This window comes from Gobio gobio, assembly GCF_949357685.1.
Source record: "Gobio gobio genome assembly, chromosome: 2".
Taxonomy (NCBI): Eukaryota; Metazoa; Chordata; class Actinopteri; order Cypriniformes; family Gobionidae; genus Gobio; species Gobio gobio.
In genome coordinates, this window is record NC_137098.1 from 46,389,590 (window position 1) to 46,411,449 (window position 21,860).

General features: G+C 39.0%; 1 protein-coding gene across 1 annotated transcript in view; it reads right to left on the reverse strand.

The window, feature by feature from the left end:
- Positions 1 to 257: 257 nt before the first annotated feature.
- Positions 258 to 21,860, reverse strand: part of lgr4 (leucine-rich repeat containing G protein-coupled receptor 4) — a 72,652-nt gene continuing 51,049 nt past the window's right edge. Inside the window, exons 6-19 of the mRNA XM_079805147.1 lie at positions 16,205 to 16,420; positions 14,798 to 14,869; positions 13,503 to 13,571; positions 12,894 to 12,965; positions 12,717 to 12,788; positions 12,391 to 12,459; positions 11,277 to 11,348; positions 10,530 to 10,595; positions 10,372 to 10,443; positions 5,356 to 5,427; positions 4,802 to 4,927; positions 4,432 to 4,529; positions 4,221 to 4,277; positions 258 to 2,300 (exon numbers count right to left, since the gene is read on the reverse strand). Coding sequence (XP_079661273.1) covers positions 928 to 2,300; positions 4,221 to 4,277; positions 4,432 to 4,529; positions 4,802 to 4,927; positions 5,356 to 5,427; positions 10,372 to 10,443; positions 10,530 to 10,595; positions 11,277 to 11,348; positions 12,391 to 12,459; positions 12,717 to 12,788; positions 12,894 to 12,965; positions 13,503 to 13,571; positions 14,798 to 14,869; positions 16,205 to 16,420 — 2,506 coding nt within the window. The 3' untranslated portion in view covers positions 258 to 927. The remainder of the gene's footprint in view (positions 2,301 to 4,220; positions 4,278 to 4,431; positions 4,530 to 4,801; positions 4,928 to 5,355; positions 5,428 to 10,371; positions 10,444 to 10,529; positions 10,596 to 11,276; positions 11,349 to 12,390; positions 12,460 to 12,716; positions 12,789 to 12,893; positions 12,966 to 13,502; positions 13,572 to 14,797; positions 14,870 to 16,204; positions 16,421 to 21,860) is intronic.

Here is a 21,860-nt window from a genome sequence, read left to right on the forward strand (position 1 = left end):
ATTAGAAACTTGCTAGTGATTAAAGGAAGCACTCTGGTCAAGACATCCAAATGTCAGTGTATAACAAATTAAAGATGATTTCTTTTCATAAACAGTTAATAGTGTACTGGCATGACTGGATCACTCTGTTAGTTGAAGGAGAGGACTTTGATTTTAGGATCACTTTCAGAAAAAAACATGCAAGGAATGAATGCTTTTCAACATAACGGCCAACTTGACCTTACTCAGAGAAATGAGAGGGAACACAAGACAGCATGAACATTACATTCTCATCGGCATACTGGAACTCCAGTATAAGGAGGAACTTTGCTACATAGAACGGGATCCCCCGCCACAGTCAGGCTTTATGATGACGACAAGGAAAAAAAAAAGACAATCAACAATGGCACATATATCCCTGCTTTAAATCAAAAGGACAAACGCTTGAAAGAATAAAAGGGAAAATATATTTTTCTTTTCTAAAAATGCCCCAAGAAAATAAACAGACAAGTTCTACTCTCTTGCAAAATGAAAGGCAGGCACTGGGAGATAAGATCACTGTGTCCATCCAACTGTCAATCAGCCCTGGGTGCCAATGCAATCGAATTTGGCTGAGGGGGACAGGAAACAGAAAACAAGACATGTTGTTTGCTGACAACATTTGGCTCCAGAGAGTCTTTCTGTATTGTCAGATTCCCTTTTCATAGATTTGGTCTATATTCACTAGAACACACACACACACACACACACACACACACACACACACACACACGTACGCACACACACGTGTGAAAAGAGAGAAAAGTGCTTCCGGTCTGTTTGTGTCTCCATGGCTCTGCAGCCATGTGTCCAGCCCCTCCCTGTTCTCTGTCCTTGTGGAGCAGGGACACTCCACACCCTGGAGGACTCTGTGAGGAAGTGAGTGTGTGAGTGCTCGGGGCTGAGAGTTCAGTCTGTCATGCGGGGGATGTTATAAGAGTAGTGTACTAAAGGGAGGCCGCGGCTCTGACAGAAACAAGCTCGGCCGCAAGCCTGAACCTGCTCCGAACTGTCCGACACAAACGAATCGCCCTCATCTCCATATTCCGACTGGGCGGAAAGCGTCCCGGTATCGGGCCAGTACCCCTCTGAGTTTAGGCACTGAGGTGCGTTCGCCATCAGGGCAGGGCAGCTGTGGGACTTCACTAAATGTCTGCAGGCTGAGGAAGAGGATGACGCAGAAGAGGAAGATGTCCTGATGTGGAGGGCGGCGTCACAGTGTTCGCACATTCCCCGAGTGTCGCCGCGCAGCTTTGTGTACATTCCGCAATCGCTAGACAAGCCTTCGCTGTCGTCGGATAGCGCAGAGCCTCCTGCTACCGTCCCTTTAGTTACCGCTTTACCAACCAGCCCGCCGCAACCTCCGGCCCTCCCCCGTCCTCTAAGCCGAAGCCAGTCATATCTGAAGGAGGGACTGAAGCAGACGTACAGCACAGGGTTCAAGCAGGCAGAGAGGGGAAAGAATATGAGTGTCACGGATTTGGCCATCTCCGGTCCGCCCACTGCATTACTGGTCCCGGCCAGCAGGGGAGCGAAGGAGAAAGCCGCCACCGGGCAGAAGAAGATGCAGTTGGTGAAGATGAGCCAGGCGACGTGCCTCACAGACCCGGCCTGCTCTGGGTCAGCCAACTGGGCACGCCCCAGTCTGCAGTATAACCGAGTATAGACAACCGCGCTCAGCAGGTACGCTAGTGTGTTCAATAGCACCAGGGCCACTGTGAACCCCAGACCTGGTCCAGGACCTCCGGAGAAGGGCAGGCAGAGAGGAGAACCCATGGCTGATTCGTGATACAGACTGAGGCAGGCAGCTGCGACAGATACCAATCCCAACAGGAGTGCGGCGATGCCAAACCTTCTTCGTCTTTCCCTCCTTTCACTACTAGACCTCAGCGCTCCAGCCTTCCCCATCAGAGCCCTCACAGCAAAGCAACGCTCCACTGCAGCTAACGCCAGCAGCAGGACAGCCCACTCGGAGGAAAACACAGCGAGGAAGCCCACCACCTGACATCCGGCACCTGTTTCCCACCACACGCCGTAATCGGCAAACGAGCCCCAGGTGACAGCGTCCAGGAGTGTCAGTGCTGCCACGTAGACCCCTGTCAGCAGGTTAGCGGAAGCCAGGAGAGCCACCAGGAGTCGGGCCGGGGAGAGAGGAGAGGTGCGTGGGGAGAAGGTGGCTGCAAGGACCAGGCAGTTGAAGAGCAGTGCCACCAGGCAGATGAACCACACGGTCAATCGGATCATCCAGCTTCCCAACAAGTGTTCACAAGGTTTAAATGCCCCTGAAAGATGGAAACCACAGTCACATCAATCCAAAGTATGAGTGCATAAGAGGCTAATCAATATTTTATGTTAAAAATAGATTAAAAAAAAAAAATTGTAGAATAAACAAAACAACTTCTTATGTTCACCAAGTCTCTTATGTTCACCAACAATCTACAACTGTTATAACTCTTTTTTTATTTTAATATTTCTTAAAATGTAATTTATCCCTGTGATGTCAAAGCTGAATTTTCAGCGCCATTACTCGAGTATTCACCGACCAGGGTTCCCGCTCTTTTTCAGCAATCATTTTCCAGGACATTTTTAATTTTACTATGTCGAGAATAAAAGACAAGAATCATGACAAATATTGCTCTAAGTCTTTAAAAAGCATACAGTTTATTGCCATGACTTAACTATAAAAATTGTTTTTAATATGAGCTCTTAATCATGGAAGAGCTAGGGAAACTTCTTTCCGCCACAGAAATAAAAAATTTAAATGGTAATTGCGACTTTTTATCTCTCAATTCTGAGAAAAATGTATAAGACAATTGTGAGTTTATATCACGCAATTCTGACTTTATAAAATAATTGCGAGTTTATTTCACGCCACTCTCACTTTATAACACAATTGTGAGTTTATATCACGCAATTCTGACTTTATAAAACAATTGCGAGTTTATTTCACGCAACTCTCACTTTATAACACAATTTTGAGTTTATATCACGCAATTCTGACTTTATAAAACAATTGCGAGTTTATATAACGCAACTCTCACTTTATTACACAATTGTGAGTTTATATCACGCAATTCTGACTTTATAAAACAATTGCGAGTTTATATCACGCAATTCTGACTTTATGACACAATTGTGAGTTTATATCACGCAATTCTGACTTTATAACATGCAATTGTGAGTTTATATCACGCAATTCTGACTTTATAACACAATTGTGAGTTAATATCACGCAATTCTGACTTTATAACACAATTGCGAGTTTATATCACGCAATTCTGACCTTATTACATGCAATTGTGAGTTTATATCACGCAATTCTGACTTTATAACACAATTGTGAGTTTATATCACGCAATTCTGACTTTATAACACAATTGTGAGTTTATATCACGCAATTCTGACTTTATTACACGCAATTGTGAGTTTATATCACGCATTTCTGACTTTATAACACAATTGTGAATTTATAGCCCGCAATTCTGACTTTATAAAACAATTGTGAGTTTATATCACGCAATTCTGACTTTATTACATGCAATTGCGAGTTTATATCACGCAATTCTGACTTTATAACACAATTGCGAGTTTATATCACGCATTTCTGACTTTATAAAACAATTGTGAGTTTATATCACGCAATTCTAACTTTATAACATAATTGTGAGTTTAAATCCCGCAATTCTGACTTCATAAAACAATTGAGTTTATATCACGCATTTCTGACTTTATAACATGCAATTGGGAGTTTATATCACGCATATCTGACATTCAAGAAACATTTCTTATTATTTTAATATTTTTGTGGAAATTGTAATAGATTTTTGATTCTTTTTTTATAAAGTTCAAAAGAACAGCATTTATTTCAAATGGAAATATTTTTCGAACATTATAAATGTCTTTACATTCTTGCATAAAAGTATTATGGTAATTTATTTAAAAAAAATATAATAATAATAAAAAAACCTTACTGACCCCAAACTTTTGAACGAAAGTGTACATAATAGGGATATACAGATGTAAAAAATGTGGGAATAATTTTATTAAAAATAAAACAAAATGGCCAATATGGTACAGATGTAATTGTGGATCCCATAATACGTGACGGTGGCACTAATTATGTGAGTATCTTGTAACATTACATTACCAAGAGTTCTCTGGCTGAAGCAAAAGGAGAGAAAAAGAGACTTCTTTGTATTTACCCGGTGAGGGTGAGCAGTGCATGGCTAGAGGAATCCTTTCCATCTCCTCCTCACCACCTAACAAATATATAAAAGCATGTCAACTATGAGAAACATAATACCACACATAAACACAGCCAGACCACCTCATTCAATCACATGTGGCCACATACACCAGAAGCAGCAAGCTGCTGAGCTTAACAGCATTATACTGTATACCAAAAAGTCATACCAAATGCATTTCTTCGCTCGTCATCCTCAGCTGGGTTAACTGCACTGTCGCAAGCCACAAAAGCACAACACTGGTAGGCATATGGAACTGTAATGGACCTGTGGGGACAGAGACAGAGACAGAGTGAGCGAGCGAGCAAGAGAGACAAACTGTTTAGGAAGACCTGAAGAGTTGCTTAATTATCTGGGTTTTGATCAAAGAAAGGCTCAAGGTCTCTGATTTCTTGAGTACACTCTGAGTATGATTACAGATTACGTGTGAAGGTAAGGACGTCACATCATTATTCATCCAAACTGAATTGGGACACAGGAGCAACCTTAATGACCTGTAATCAGTCAAAGCTCATGAGAAAGTCTGTGAAGAACTCTACCTGAGTTTAGGCAGACTTTTAGACATTAGGCCGTTCCTCAGTTCCACGTTTCCAGTCAGTTTAAGCTGGTTCAGTGCACTCAGTCCTGCGGTAGGAACACTGGCTAGGGAGTTCAGACTGAGATCCCTAATGGCATGATGGAAAAACGGCAATTATACTCATGTACACACACACACACACACACACACACACACACACACACACACACACACACACACACACACACACACACACACACACACACACACACACACACACACACACACACACACACACACACACACACACACACACACACACACACACACACACACACACACACACACACACACACACACACACACACGAAAGCCCCGTATGGCTTTGTTGTTTAATCAGAGGCACTCTGGTAGAGAAACTGCATCAAAATACTTTTAATATCTTAAAGTAATTAAAGATAATTGTCATGATTTAATGTATCATACATTGCTATTTTCAATTCCCCAGCAGTTTATCCACTGAAATACAATGAATGTGAATAATTATGAGAGCAAACTCTTTGACTAAACACTCACAGGTTGGTGAGAGCGCTGAGAGAAAGGAAAGCATCTCTGTGGATGAACTTGATCCGGTTTCTGCTCAGGTCTCTGTAGAGCAGTGAGAAAACAAACAGATACACAGGCTAAACATATACAGATGGCTCTGGGTAAAGATTGAGATTTCAGGACGAGCCTTGTGTGAATTCACTGTGAGGAGATGTGATTACTGATAAGCTGCTCATTTATTTCACACTCATGATTTGACCATGGTTGAGGGGTGTTGCTAGGAGTACCTTGAAGCTCTTTTAACTATAGTAAAAATGACTGTAATGTATATCCTCTCGTAACGTATTGCTTTTGTAAAACAGCTATAAAAGCAATATAAACTACAGGTCAAAAGTTCGGGGTCAGTAAGATTTTTTTAAATGAAAAATGAATACTTTTCTTGAGCAAGGATGCATGAAATTTATAAAATGTGACAGTAAAGACATATACAAAGTTACAAAAGATCAATGATCTTTAAAATGGATGAATCCTGAATTATTTTTTTATTATGGTTTCCAAAAAATATTAAGCAACTGTTTTCTAAATTGGTAATAATAAGAAATGTTTCTTGAGCACCAAATCAGCATATTAGAATCATTTCTGAAGAATCATGTGACAGAAGACTGGAGTAATGATGCTGAAAATTCAGCTTTACCATCACAGGAATACATTTTTATTTGACTTAAATATACTACAATAGAAAACAGATAATTTAAATTGTAATTATATTTCACAATATTTTATTGTATTTTTGATCAAATGCCTTGGTGGTGAGCATAAGAAAAAAATACCAAAATATTAAAATAATAATAATAATTTTAAAAAAGCTTACCGACCCTAAACTTTTTAAAACTGTAGTGTAAGTTCAAGTAAATACTCAAATACAATATTCAATTAAATACATTTATTATGTGATTATAAGCATTTTGTTTTTCATATTAATGATACTACTACAACAACTACTACTACTACTACTTCTAATATCAATATTATTAATAATTATACCAGTATCGGTCCCGATACTATGCTTGTGTACTCCTACTCATTAAAATGCTATGATACCAACAACTAATACCACGATGGATATACAGTGAGGAAAATAAGTATTTGAACACTCTGCTATTTTGCAAGTTCTCCCACTTAGAAATCATGGAGGGGTCTGAAATTGTCATCGTAGGTGCATGTCCACTGTGAGAGACATAATCAAAAAAAAAAAATCCAGTATGATTGCAATATATGATTTTTTAACTATTTATTTGTATGATACAGCTGCAAATAAGTATTTGAACACCTGTCTATCAGCTAGAATTCTGACCCTCAAAGACCAGTTAGTCTGCCTTTAAAATGTCCACCTCCACTCCATTTATTATCCTAAATTAGATGCACCTGTTTGAGGTCGTTAGCTGCATAAAGACACCTGTCCACCCCATTCAATCAGTAAGAATCCAACTACTAACATGGCCAAGACCAAAGAGCTGTCCAAAGACACTAGAGACAAAATTGTACACCTCCACAAGGCTGGAAAGGGCTACGGGGAAATTGCCAAGCAGCTTGGTGAAAAAAGGTCCACTGTTGGAGCAATCATTAGAAAATGGAAGAAGCTAAACATGACTGTCAATCTCCCTCGGACTGGGGCTCCATGCAAGATCTCACCTCGTGGGGTATCAATGATCCTAAGAAAGGTGAGAAATCAGCCCAGAACTACACGGGAGGAGCTGGTCAATGACCTGAAAAGAGCTGGGACCACCGTTTCCAAGGTTACTTATGGTAATACACTAAGACGTCATGTTTTGAAATCATGCATGGCACGGAAGGTTCCCCTGCTTAAACCAGCACATGTCCAGGCCCGTCTTAAGTTTGCCAGTGACCATTTGGATGATCCAGAGGAGTCATGGGAGAAAGTCATGTGGTCAGAAGAGACCAAAATAGAACTTTTTGGTCATAATTCCACTAAACGTGTTTGGAGGAAGAAGAATGATGAGTACCATCCCAAGAACACCATCCCTACTGTGAAGCATGGGGGTGGTAGCATCATGCTTTGGGGGTGTTTTTCTGCACATGGGACAGGGCGACTGCACTGTATTAAGGAGAGTATGACCGGGCCATGTATTGCGAGATTTTGGGGAACAACCTCCTTCCCTCAGTTAGAGCATTGAAGATGGGTCGAGGCTGGGTCTTCCAGCATGACAATGACCCGAAGCACACAGCCAGGATAACCAAGGAGTGGCTCTGTAAGAAGCATATCAAGGTTCTGGCGTGGCCTAGCCAGTCTCCAGACCTAAACCCAATAGAGAATCTTTGGAGGGAGCTCAAACTCCATGTTTCTCAGCGACAGACCAGAAACCTGACTGATCTAGAGAAGATCTGTGTGGAGGAGTGGGCCAAAATCCCTCCTGCAGTGTGTGCAAACCTGGTGAAAAACTACAGGAAACGTTTGACCTCTGTAACTGCAAACAAAGGCTACTGTACCAAATATTAACATTGATTTTATCAGGTGTTCAAATACTTATTTGCAGCTGTATCATACAAATAAATAGTTAAAAAAATCATACATTGTGATTTCTGGATTTTTTTTAATAGATTATGTCTCTCACAGTGGACATGCACCTACGATGACAATTTCAGACCCCTCCATGATTTCTAAGTGGGAGAACTTGCAAAATAGCAAGGTGTTCAAATACTTATTTTCCTCACTGTATTAGAGAAGGATGTCTATGAAGTAAATGTATTGAATTAATAGAATGTTAAACAAATTAAATATTTACGGCTATATAGCTGCTGTGCGCAAGCTGATAAACGGAACGTGGAGTGGATTGAGCCTCAACGGCACATATGTGAGATCTCGTAGATATCTCGCATACCTCTTTTTCACAGACACAGCTGGAAAGTTTGTAGTTCGGTCAGATATGTCAATATTACTAATGTTAACTGAAGGTAAACAGAGAGAGAGCATGCACTTCTTTTTATTTTAACGTAAATAAAAAGTTGAGAAATAAAACGCATGTGCAGCAGTATATTGGATCCTCGACAGCATAATGGTCTAAAAAGGGACAACAGCTTAATAAACCTGCTGCTGTGTTTTTAATGTTAATAAAACAACCAAAGACAGAGAAATCACTTACTGCTCTTGACTGAAAGACTTTTGTAAATTTAAAAGATTCATCTATATTTAATTTATACAGTGTTATACAGTGGATTATTCAAATTCTGTACCTGCAAACTACTGAAAACTTTTTCAGTACTATTTGTTCTCATTTTATTACTGACTGTTTACTTGCCTTTAATAATGTTTTAAATGTACATTAATTAGGCTAGTAGTTTTTGCTGTAGTGCCAATTGTAATAGAGAATTGTGATATTTCACTGATATCTAAACATTTGAACCACTGACCCAAGTAGAAAAAAAATCCTTAGCATTAAGCCTAATAAAGCCTATAATTATGCCATGTGCTATTAAATGAAAGATAAAATATGAGAGAGCAATGGAAGGAACAGTGAAAGTAACAGAAGCTTGTACAATACATTTTAACGGAATGTTAAAATTACAAAATGCAACAAAAAAAATGTAATTACAAATGCAATGAAAGTACAGGCATTGGTATCGGCGAATACCAAAAATGAAAGTATTGGTATCGACCTAGTTCTGGAAAAACTGCTATCGGTGCATTCCTAATAATAATTATCATCATTATCACAATAAACAATTCTTCAAATAATATAGTTTAACAGACCACTTACAGTTATTCACTTCACAGAATATCCTTAATTGATATTGAATAGTGACTGGTTGATTTCAGTATTCTGTGGCCAAATATTTTTATATAATGAGTGCTTAAAATTGCAAAATTGACAAAGTGCAAATCATTTCCTGTGTTAGTTTCAGGTCTTTCTGTTGTATCACTCCACAGACTCTTTCTTCTCACATAATGAAATCTTCCAATGAATTCAAATCAATATTTCATGTCCATTTATTTATTTATGTGGCAAGTAGCCGTGCAATACGTGGAATAATGTAGGATCATCTAATACAAGACTGATCGCCCTCTCTGGGATTATTTTGTGAGAATGACCTGCTGATTATACATTATATGCGGCAGTGGCTCAGTGGTTAATGTAGGTTTTCTACAAAACAGAAGGTTGGTGGTTCAATCCCCGGTTCCACCTGACCAAGTGTCGAGGTGTCCATGAGCAAGACACCTAACCCCATCTGCTCCCGACGAGCTGGATGGCGCCTTGCATGCCTGACACCGCCGTCGGTGTATGAATGAGTGAATGTGAGGCAATATGTACAGCGCTTTGGATGGCCATGGGTCTGTTGAAAGCGCTATATAAATGCAGTCCATTTACCATTATCACATATACAAAGCCTGCCACACTTGTGTTAAAAACTGAAGCCAAAACGCCTCGATTGCCCCCAGGTGGTTGGTCCCAGTATACCCAGTCCTCATAACCCCTGCCCCTCAGTGTATTCTAATGGACGCGAGACAAACTAAACAATCAAATTACACTTCATATAATTTTCCCAGTTGGTTTCTGTCATTTTAGACAGTTTTTATCATGCCGATTTCATTTCAAGTGTTCGTTTTAGTTAGTTATTTGATGCTATAAAAAACGGGGGGTGTGACGTCATGATTGACAGCTGAGATTGACGGCTTCTCTGAGGCACCAACAGACTTTTTCCGGGATTTTCAGAAGGAGATTGGAGCTTTAGCTTTAATTTCTACATTTCAATAACTGTTTATTTCACACCGACATAATGAATTGTTCTGCATCTGCGAGAGTGTGGGCGGGCTTTTGATATCGCGGCTCTACTTCCTGCTCTCTACTGCGCAGACTCCGGTCCCAAGGTCACTACGGTTCCAAATCGGCGCAAGATGTCAGCACCATATTCGGACCTCCAGTGGCTTCACGTTTCTTCAGCGGAAGAGAATTAAGTCGCGTCGTCCATATTTTTTTTACGGTCTATGGCATACACACATTTTATGGCACATTAATTGTTATTACTTACAGCACTCTAAGGCTAGTCATTCCCTGGAAAGTTCCTCTGTCTATCTGCTGGATTTGGTTATGCTGTAGACTTCTGCAGAACACACATAAAAAAATATATATACATAAACATAACTCAAATGTCAGTACTGAAAAATGTAGCACTATCATGAAACTTACATGTCCTGCAGTCTAACACAGCCCTGAAAGGACGGCAGGTCTTCAATGTCATTATAGGAAAGATCTCTGTCAGAACACACACACAAATGTTGAGACACTGAGCTTGTGAGGAATGGAAATGTTTTGATGAAGTTTAGACAGGAACTAAAGGATGTGTGATGTGTTACAGCAGTCAGGCTGGGAGCAGGCCTGCCTCTGGCTCGCTCTCCTCCGGGAGGTCATTAGACATCACTTTAAAACGTCCCCCTGCAGCTGTGCCTCTGACAGGCCACTGCGCACAGGCCTGTGAGGTGGATAACGTTTGACTGACGCACAATGTGCTTGTGTGTGATGGAGTGTGTCTGTGTGTATTTGAAGCTGATGTGGAAAGGGGAGTGTACGGTTATGACTGACATGCCGAGCATATGTTAGTATCTTGAATGACAGCACCGGCTTGAAGGCTTTTCCATGACCGGGTGTGAGTGCTTTGAGTGACAGCTAACCTTTGTGTGTTAAGGGGCCTTTGACTGATGATTAATTACTGAGCGCTTAAGGCTGTAACTGGCACATCACAGGGTGCTCATGGACATCTGACTGACACGTGTTACTAACTGTTATGAGTGGTATGTCACTGCTTAAAAACATGCTTGTGTGGTGGCATATTCGTTTATGGTTACAAAGTGGCATTTAGTGCTAATATCCTTGTGTGTGTGTCTCTGATGTGTTATGCTGTTGTGTCAGCAGTATGAGTAGAACTCTATGACTTACAGTGTTCGGAGCACAGTCAGATCTTCACACAGGTCTGTTGGGATGCCTTTGATTTTAGTTCCTGTTAAAGTCCTGGACAACACAAGAGATGTTCAATGTGAATTGTGTTTTTGATTAATTAATACTGTAGTTTAAACTTTATTAAAAGGTGCACTGTGTAACGCTTTACTCTAGGGCTGCACAATTAGTCGAATTTGTAATCGTGATTACAATTACGGAGGCCACAATTATGTAATCGCAATTACAAAAAAAGTCCACTTATATGTATTTTTTTCTTTCTGCAGGTTATCTTAAGTTTTTCCCCATTGTTTTTATTTATAGTATAACATTATAATACCATGCATATTTTTACTTTTTTTGTATTTAAAGAAACCAAACCAATGTATATTTGACTTTCGAGGCTTAATGCTATAGAATAATTGTAATTAATAATCGCAATCACAATTTCAAGGGAATAATCGACAATTATGATTTTTGTCATAATCGTGCAGCCCTACTTTACTCTCACTGCAGTGTGCAACAAGTGTCATAGCAGCTGCTGAGCGAATGCACAGAGTAACATCATAACATCATTTTCCACACACTCAGATGTATCTAATATGATAATCAAAGCTGCGTAACCTCATACTCATGACCGGAAAAGTGGAAGTGGCGCCGGCGACTGTGGCATTATAAAAGTCCCGCTGCGTGTTGCGTTCATCTTATTAACAATCGCTCCAGCGGCCTTGCTCAGCTCCCACAAAACTCGGTCCTGCTCCGCTTCATACTACAATAACATTAATAATCGCATCCATGAACATGATTTCTGCCCAAGTCCTATCCCGATTCTTTTCCACTGGCTGTGAGGTGAAGACCACATATCCCAAGATTATGCGCTCAAACTTGGCGTCATCAAACTACGCCTTTGATTTGAATAGGCGACCTCTAGTGGACGGAAAAGTTGCATAGTGCACCTTTAAATGACTAGCCTTTCATTTTTGTAATTTATTGTCATTTCAGGCTGTGCTGTATGACATTTCCATATTAGGAAAACTTACATAAATGGTTTGCTGTTGATTTTATTGTAACTGACACTGTTCTTTGTGTATGTTTATGCCGTGTAAAATAAACTTACAGGCTTTCTAGATTTATTGTTCCTGTCAGGCTGGGGAAATCTTGCATCATACTGGCACCACGCAGCATTCTGAAATATATAACAGATTCAAGAAATGAATACTATAACTAGGTCATTATGTAGAAAAGGTTTGGAATAACATTTTAATTTTTGTGAATAATTCCTATAAAGTTGAATAAATAGAAATTAACATATAAAAGCAAGTAAACACTGTAGCATGCAGGTCAGTCATTCAAACGGACACCTGCCAGTTACATGCTCATTAATTGTGAGTCAGTGTCATCAATTCAGTTCCAGAACAATGATTGAATAATGATTCTGCTTACAGAGAGTGCAGGTCTGACAGGTTCTGGAAAGCAGTGGTTCCCACGAAGGAGAGAGGGTTGTCAAAAAGATGGCTGAAGACATAATGGATGTTTATAGCCAGAAAAAATAAATCACAACAATATTTCATTTAGACTGTGTGTGTGTGTTCCATGACAATGGGATCAGCATTTGCTTACATTGTGCGTAGCAGGGGATTCCTACAGAAGGCTCCCTCAGGGATGGATACGATGCTGTTGCTATGAAATCCACTGCAAACAGGGAGAAATTAAAATCATTATGAAATCATTAAGCTAAAAATCTTTAAGAAGCTCTGTGAGATGAGCACTCAGAGACATTCTCCCTCGAGATTCATAACTGCTACATCACTGATCACAGTTCAATATTATATAGCACTTCTAATTCTCAACACTAGATGGCAGCTTGACACAAGTAATTATTCTCTGAATTTCAAAACACAATGGTGATGAGGTTAAACAAACATACACCTGTTTGGGACACTTCATTTTGAGTGCATTATTAAACTATTCTAATATTCCTTGATTTTAAAAAGGACTCACAAGGCTTTGCTTTTTATAACAATTTTAAAATGCTGAAAGAAGCACCTGTCACTTCACAACAATTATGTTTTTTTTCCTCTCTGAAAAAGATGTTCAGAAATCCCCATTTTCTAACAACAATCTAATAACACCCACCAATCAAAAACTAACTCTAAAACAAGTGGCTGAGAGGAACTATTAGAATGACTGTAAATGAGTGTCTGAATGTGTGTGTTTGGAGATACGCACAGTTCTTTCAGCTTGGGCAGTGTCTGAATGGCCTCTGGGAAGGTCTTCAGATTGTTGAAGTTTAGATCCCTAAAAGGAGACAGGGCAGATGTTTCTTGTGTGAACAAAACACTCGAGCAAAGCCAGTACCTTTACTAATATAGAAAAAATTTTGCTCTTTATCCTGAGCCAATTTAATAAAGCAGAATAATAATATGTTTCTCTGTTTCAGCTCAATGTTTGAGGACAGCTATAATTGAAGATCATTTTGGCCAAACAATCTGAAAGAAGGAGAAAACAACAACAACAAAAAAATCTTTTGAGAGACAAATCAACTCGGCTGTTTACAGAGGCCAGTCAGGACAGCCGGTCTCCTGATTTCTCAGTGTGTTATTGTTTATCTCAGCTGCCACATGATACAACCTGGCATGATACTTCCTCTCTACCCCCTAATGCCCCTGTCTGGTGTCCCACTCTCCTCCCCAGGGGCACAGGACGTTGGTGTGTCCTCATCCTGTCCTAATTATGGCCAGAATAAGTAAATAAAGCAGAGTCAGCGATGGCTATCTGCCTTCCCCTTCCCCTCGCCTCTTCCTCCCTGACGCAGTGGATGCTTGCTAAACGAACTGTGGTAAGTGGAGAGAGAGGACGGAGGCAATAAGGTAAAGCCGAAGGTCCTAAAAGACTCCTTTGTCCTTTATCAGTATACTGTAAATCCTGATGAATTCAATTCAAGCGAAGAAGACAGCACACTTGCTACATCTTTTTAAAATGAGCCATTGGATTTTACTCTCTTTTAGAATAACAACTTGCACATTTTGAGTGCCGAAGAGGGACTGTGCTCCTCTAAAGTCATAAACCTCTGCAAATCCAAATGTTATTTTGACACTTATCATATACAACATGCTTTTTATTCCAAATAAAAAACATTACTTAACGTTTCAGGCTTAAGTTTAGGGATCTCTTTTCAATGGATTACTCCACCTTTGTCTCTGCTCACATACCAGTGAAGTACTTCATGTCTAGTGTGTTCTCTACTTTACTGCATACTGGTATTCAAATAAATGTCAACTAAGGCATCCTTACAGAGAGCTCCCAATGTTCTCTACAATCCTGAGCCTTGCAGAAGAGGGCGCTAGAGCAGCAGATAAATATCATACTAAACACCACACAGAGTAACTATACTTATACCCACAGCCAATCTCTTGTAAAAAAAAATGTAGTGTGATGCTATTGATGACAGACCCTCTCCAGCAGATTACAATCTCTTTAATGACAGGAAGTGTGATTACATGTGTAAGTGAAGGGGAACTCACAATGTCTCCAGGTTGTCCAGCCCATTAAAGCAGTTTTTTCCAATCTCCTGAATCCGATTATTGTGTAGATGCCTGAAAGATGGACAAACAAGATTTTAAAAGCAATACTTTAGAGATTATATTAATTTACACATATTAATTTACATTATATTAATTTGATTCTAGCTGATACCAATAGGCTGATAATTATGTGTATGTTATGACGATAAATAAAAATAAATTATTAAAATTGTATATATTTTTTTTCTAAATAAATTAAAAATAAAATACTCAAATAAAATAAATTATTTTTAAATGTTAAAAGTGAATTTTTAAACAAAACAATGTAGGGTATAAAAAATGGATATTCACTTGGAATGCTGCTAATTATTACATTTAACAGCGTTAATGTTTTTAAAGATTAACTTTGTGAGCAATATATGATGGCAGAGGTGACCTAGATATAAAAAGAAGGGAAATGAGCATGTAATATTAAATATTCAATATCAACCAATATAGTACATAAAAAAAACCTCTAATATCATTGATAATCAAGGTACCCAATATGACACGCATTACTCATTTAAAGATTTTTTTTGACCCTCCATTAAAAAAATCGAAATCATGAATTTATAATTTTACAATTGACTTCCATGTTGTGTTTTGTTAATTTTACAGTGAGTTATGTGTGATAAAATGACTATATGCACTTAAAAGAGGGCCAGAAATACAATAATAGATTATAGTAAATATAACCAGAGAGGTAAAAGAGTACATCTCATGTAATCTATGCAGAATTAATGGGTCCATTTATAACCATTCAGATGACTAGGGATGACTAAGGGATGTCTATTTTGCTTGAATTTTCCAGTCATTAAAAAGATGCACTTCTCAGCAGAACATTAACACAAACATTTTCTCTGAACGGATAACTCCTCAGTCGTTCTGCTGAGCACTTCACCACACAGGTCTGTGTGTTTGTTCAGTCTACTTAACGGATTAATTGGCCTCCACTCCTAAGACAAATATTTTCCAGCAGCTGGAATGTAATTGGAAAATCAGACCCACAGAGAAGCTTCCAGAAGTGAGGCACAGAGAGAGAGAGAGAGAGAGAGAGAGAGAGAGAGAGAGAGAGAGAGGGTCTATAGCCTCTGTTTGACTTTGTAAGACACAAGGGTCCATTTTGCTTTCTCGTTTTCTCTCTCTAAATGCGCCCATCCACGCTGCTGTTTACCTGCGTGTGTACTTAACCATGTGCAAGTGTATTTGTACGAGTGTTTTACGAGCCACCTAGGACTACAGTTAGTGTAGCGCATTGATGGATTTAACTGACGTGTGGTAAAAGGCAACAGGGGAAGGTCAATTTATCAGTGTTAAAAGCAGGAAGAATTCCTCTAGTGTATGTGGCTGAAATTGCACAGTACTCACAATACAACCAGGCTGGAGAGGTTGGCGAAGGCGTTGTCTGGGATGTGTGTGATCCGGTTGAGGGCCAACGTCAGGGCCTGCAGGTTACTCTGGTGCTGTAGGGGGCCAACGGGAACCTCAATCAGGCTGTTGTCATCCAACCAGAGGTGCCTGAGCTGCTGCAGACCCTCAAAACTGTCCTCAGGCACTGAAGTGATGTGGTTAGCATCTAACCGTCTGCACAGAAATAGGAAGAGATTCAAAAACCCCGATGTGGATAGAGCATAAATGAGCTGAAAACGCTTTAACTTATTGAAACACCCGTTTCTACAAATACACCACCAGGAGGGCACGCATAGTGGGAAAAACAGTGTGGTGTCACATAGATGCTAAAACATCAGTTAGCACTCAGTCTCTACACACTGTGCTGTTAAAGAAACACAAGACATTTCCATGATCTCACTACACTGGCCTCCCTTTTCACACAGCCCAGGTGGGAGCCCTGGCCCCACTCAGGGGCCCCTTCAATGGCTTTATGAGAAAAAGGAACCACACCTTTCAGGCCTGGGGGCTTGTGACTGAAATAAACAGTGCTGTGTCAAATACTGTAGATGCTTAAAAGATCTGACTCAGTATGTATATACTTATCAACAAGTGTGTGTGTTGCATATGACTTCAGAAGACTATGAATATAGCCCACAAGTCATGTGGAGAATTTTCTATTTCTATTTTCAAAGTTAGGGCACTGAGAATTGTAATGGGAGCCAATCACTAGGAGGAAGGGGTTGATGGGTAATAACAGTGGGGTGGTGACTTCCTGTTTATAAATGGCTGACACTGACTAAGTTATACTCCCTGCCCTGTAATTATACAATTAAAACACAAAAGACTAGGGTATGCGTAGGTGGAGATCTTAGTTAGAACAAGAAAAAAAGCCTTATAACCTTGCCACTGAAACAGGACGAAGAGGAAACACACACTCACTCACAAATGCTCTGTTACCAGACCTTACTGAACTACCTAGACATCCTAACTCAAATAGAACCTCATAAATGACTAAAGTGACCTCACGACAGTGATTACTAAACCACGGCAGGGCTCTAGACTGCAACCTTTTTTCCTGCCGGTGCAACTAAATTTTGTTCTAGGTCGCACTGGTGCCACCACCACATTGCCCAACTGGTAAGAGGTGCCATTTCTGTTGCATATGAGAAACATCAAGCGGCAAACGAAAGAAAGTGGAACAAAACTGCGCTACACATTTGAGCAGTGTGGACCGTTTATCGATTTAATGTTCAAACTGGCAAGCCTTTAAACTCATTTAATTGACACACTTCATGAGGACGGAAGTGAAAGTGATCTGGCTTCGGGGCTTGCGTGCTCCATCTCTGTGTGTGTATCAGCACATATAAGAACGGCGATTAACTTGCGTGTATAAACTGTGTAAAACATGCAATTACCATAGTAATTCTGAGCATCTATAAACAAAGATAACTGCTCCTGCATCTCTCCGTGCCTGCAAACTGCACTTGATGTGACTGACGGGGCGGAGTCACGTGAAATAACCGACATGGGAAAATAACGTTGGTTAGAGGTTCTAAATTTCAGTTTCAATTAGTTTTCGGTTAATCATCCATTTTTTATTTATCTCAAAAAGGTATCAATGTTTTTACATTATTTATCATTATTTTACAACCTTTTGAGAGTGAGTTATAAGGGCTTTTAAGTGCTTCACACTTTTCCATCACTTCAAAGCTCTACTTCCTTCTAATGTGATGATTTGTAAAACTAAAAGTTTAATGATGTAGGAAAACTAACACTTTGTGGCAAACAAACACTTGAAACAAAAAAAGACATGAAATTACCACAATAACTAGCAGATGGCGGCAGAGGGGCACTTATTGACTTATTAGCCATTTCCACTCCCTATATATGGGAAAAAAATAGGAAGTCACAGTCTCATGAAAAACAAAATCTTTTCTTCATTGTGACTGAAAATTGCACATACAAAAGCAAGTAAAGAGTGCTCCCTTTATAATACCTAGTATGATACTACAAAATAACAATGGTACGAGGTTTTTACACGTTACTGTTGTTATTAAAAGTTCATTTTGTCTGCAATTCAAGCTCAGTGCTTTACTTTCAAATTTCCAATAAACAAGCATGTCATATTATTAGTAACTGCACTTATTAATGCATTTTTTTTTATTAGATTAACTTTATGATTCAAAATCCCCCCAGCGCTTCCAAATCAGGTGCTGGCACCCCTTTCTGTAGAACTTAGTGGCACCGGTGCTACTGCTCTTAAATGTTAGTCTGGAGCCCTGCACGCCCACTGCTTTTCAAATGCGGTACCATATCCATGTCCGTCAAACATAATGACGTCACAAGCATCGCTTGCTGATGTGCCTGATGTTTTTGAAATGAATTCCTTCAAATTTATTATCATGCAAAAAATTACAAGGGGCAATCTACCCGTGTCAAAATGGCATACTTTCTGCAGATAAATGTGTTTTTCTTAAAAATGTTTAAAAAAAAATTCACTTGGCCGAATGCATCTAGTCTTTATGACTTTTTTTAGATCTTCGATGTTTTGGTTTCCTGGACTTTCATTGGACCGAAACCATTTAAATCAAATATCTTGATTTGTGTTTCAAAGATTAACCAAAGTCTTATGGGTTTAAAACGACATGACGGTGAGTAAATGATTTAAATTTTTGGGTAAACTTTCCCTTTGAACATAAAAATATACATACACCCAAATATTGAATAATGTCTATTTTAAATTAGACTGAGCTAGTTCTATTGGCACTTTTCAGAATTAAATCATTATTAAATTTTATAGTGCTGGGTCTGCTATCTTGGATAGACTTTTTGTTTTAACCGAGCTTGACTATGCAAAAATACAGGTCATATCAGGAACATGCATATGATGCCATAAAAGTCTGCATTTTCAGTTCATTATTTGGAAACAGAAACACACAGACAAACGTTGTGGAGCTTATAAATGCCTCTGTGTAATGGAAATATATTACAGAAGTCTTGTGGATCTACCAAATGAAAATATAAACACAGCTCATTATTGTTCACAATATTTCTTCCTGGAATAGTGTGTGTACAGTGTACTTTAAGCTTAGTCTCGCTTGCTAAATAAACTTTTTTTGTGTTCTCTCGGGCCATTCTGGGAAAGGAGGAATAAAGATTGCACGATCTATTAATGAACCAATAGCAAGTTTTCAAGCGTGTACTTTTCCCCTTTTTATCTGAGTGTAATGCTTTAGGAAAACTTTTCAGCACTGCGAGGCATTTGTGAACTACGGTGAGAGATCATCTAAACTGACGTGTGCTTTGAAAATGAACTCTGGCTCACTTTCGGCTTTGGCACGTTTAAGAATGTTTAATTCTCAGCTGTACACAGACATGAAGCTCGCACAATGGGCATAATGTGGGGCCGGTGAGTGATAAGTAAACTGAAATCTGTTCATGAATGACACAATTTGGCATTATACAGTCCCTCATAGATTCATTCTAAAACGGATGGTTAATTTGCGAATTGAAACGAATCAATATTCAGGGGTCGAGAGGAGGATCTTATCTATGGAGATATGGATCTGTTAGCTGCAGCTGAAGTCTGTGCATGCTTCTTATTTTGAACGTGCAGATCTGGGCATGTCCACATCAGCCACTGCCAAACTTGAGCTTGCGCACACAGACAAACACATATAGTATGAGATTCACAGAGAGTCAAAAGGGTTGGGTGGCCTAGATGACAGAGACAGAGAGGATATTCATTTAAGATGTATATCTAACAAGGAAACATTTGGCCACAAGAGCTGTTGTAATGTAACACATTAGCAGCTCATCGTTTGTTAAGATTTATTACTTTATAAGCTATTTCTAAAACACACCAGTTCATAGCTTTGACGCTCAAGGAGACTGAAGGATAATTGTTTGTGATAATGAATTGCTCTCTGGTCTGTTAACTGGCAAACCACAGAATTGACTTTTGAGGTTAGAAGGCAGCGATCTTTACCGGATCACTGAAAACTGTGGCACAGACGGCCACTTGAAATTATAGATGGACGTAAGATTATAATTGTGGTTTTGGAAACTGTTTGAGTGAGGAGAGGCAGTCGTATTTCTAAAGTATATCCATAGCATCAACTGCTCTAGAGATGCAACGAGATTTTAGCCACCTAAAATGTTTTAAAACTCCATTTTAGAAAAAGAAGGAAATGGAAACTTTAACATTACTTTAACATTCAATAACAGAATCATTGGCATGGAGAAAAAAGCAGTCTACACTTGAAATTATCCAGATTTAATGAGATTTAAATGTAAACACCGGCTGTTAATAGGTTATATATTGAGAGAATACTGTTCTTTAGCAAGGATGCATTAAATTGGTCAAAAGTGACAGGAAAGGCATTCATGTAACAAAATAATTCATTCAGGCTTCAAATAAATGCTGCTCTTTTTCGAACTTTCTTTTGATCAAAGAATTCTGATTTTTTTTTTTTTATCATAGCAGCGAAACAGCAACAGTTTTCAAAATTGATAATAATAAGAAATGTTTCTTGAGCATCAAATTAGAAAGGTGTCTGAAGGATCATGTGACATTGAAGAGTGGAGGAATGAATGACATTTTAAAATATATTAAAATAGAAAACAGTTATTTTAATATTTCACTATATTACTGTTTTTACAGTATTCAAAAAAATTATATATATACACCTGTATATTTTACTCACCCCAGACTTTTGAATGGTAGTGTATATATTGTATGAATTTTGTGTATAATCACAAAATTTGTACAAAATTGATAAAGCTCACAGATATTTTAAACAGAGGCTATATTAAAATTAGGATTTGCTGTTTTCAAGTACCCTTTGGCCAGAATTAAGAATTTTAATGTCACTGCATCACTAGCTACAACCAAAAAATGTATTCACAAGGAGGCTATCAAACAAATGTCATAAAAAAATGTGAAGTAAAGCGTTTTTTCCCCCCAGGTGTTTTACAGGCTTTTTTTCTGCCTTGCTTCTCACAGCAATGTCACTGTAATTAGGAAATGTGTTTTTTTTTTTGTTTTTTTTTGGTAGCCTGATTAGCGCAGCTGAATAACCTGTGCAGAAAGCCTGCAGGGTGAACATATTCCTAAAGGACTGCCCCTTTCCCTCTCTTTCATGTGTCTCTTGGTTTTGGCCTCTGCTCTGACTATATCCCACTCTTTCCCTCATCAACCATGCTGAGGGCCAGAAGGCACACTGATTGACAGATCATTCTCTGAGGCCTTATCCAAAAGCAGGCCGACTGAGCCAAAACACATTACTTCAGCACCACAGGGAAAAAGAGAGGAAAAACACACAACATGAGGGGGTGAGATAGAGAGAGACAGAGAGATCTGGAGAGGTGATAATGGTTGAAAACCTGATTTTTTAAACATACATTGTCCCACAGCAGAAACAGCAGCTGGACTATATCTCATTGAGACAACATTAGAGGTCAGACACACAAACAAACACAACAACGCATAGTTACAGGAACTCTAAATCATCTGAGACATTGCCATGCAAACATTTCTTGATGAACCCCTACTTATTACTTCCATTAGAAATAAATGCTTTAAATCATTTTTAACGAAACATTATACAGGCAATTGACAAATGGACACAAA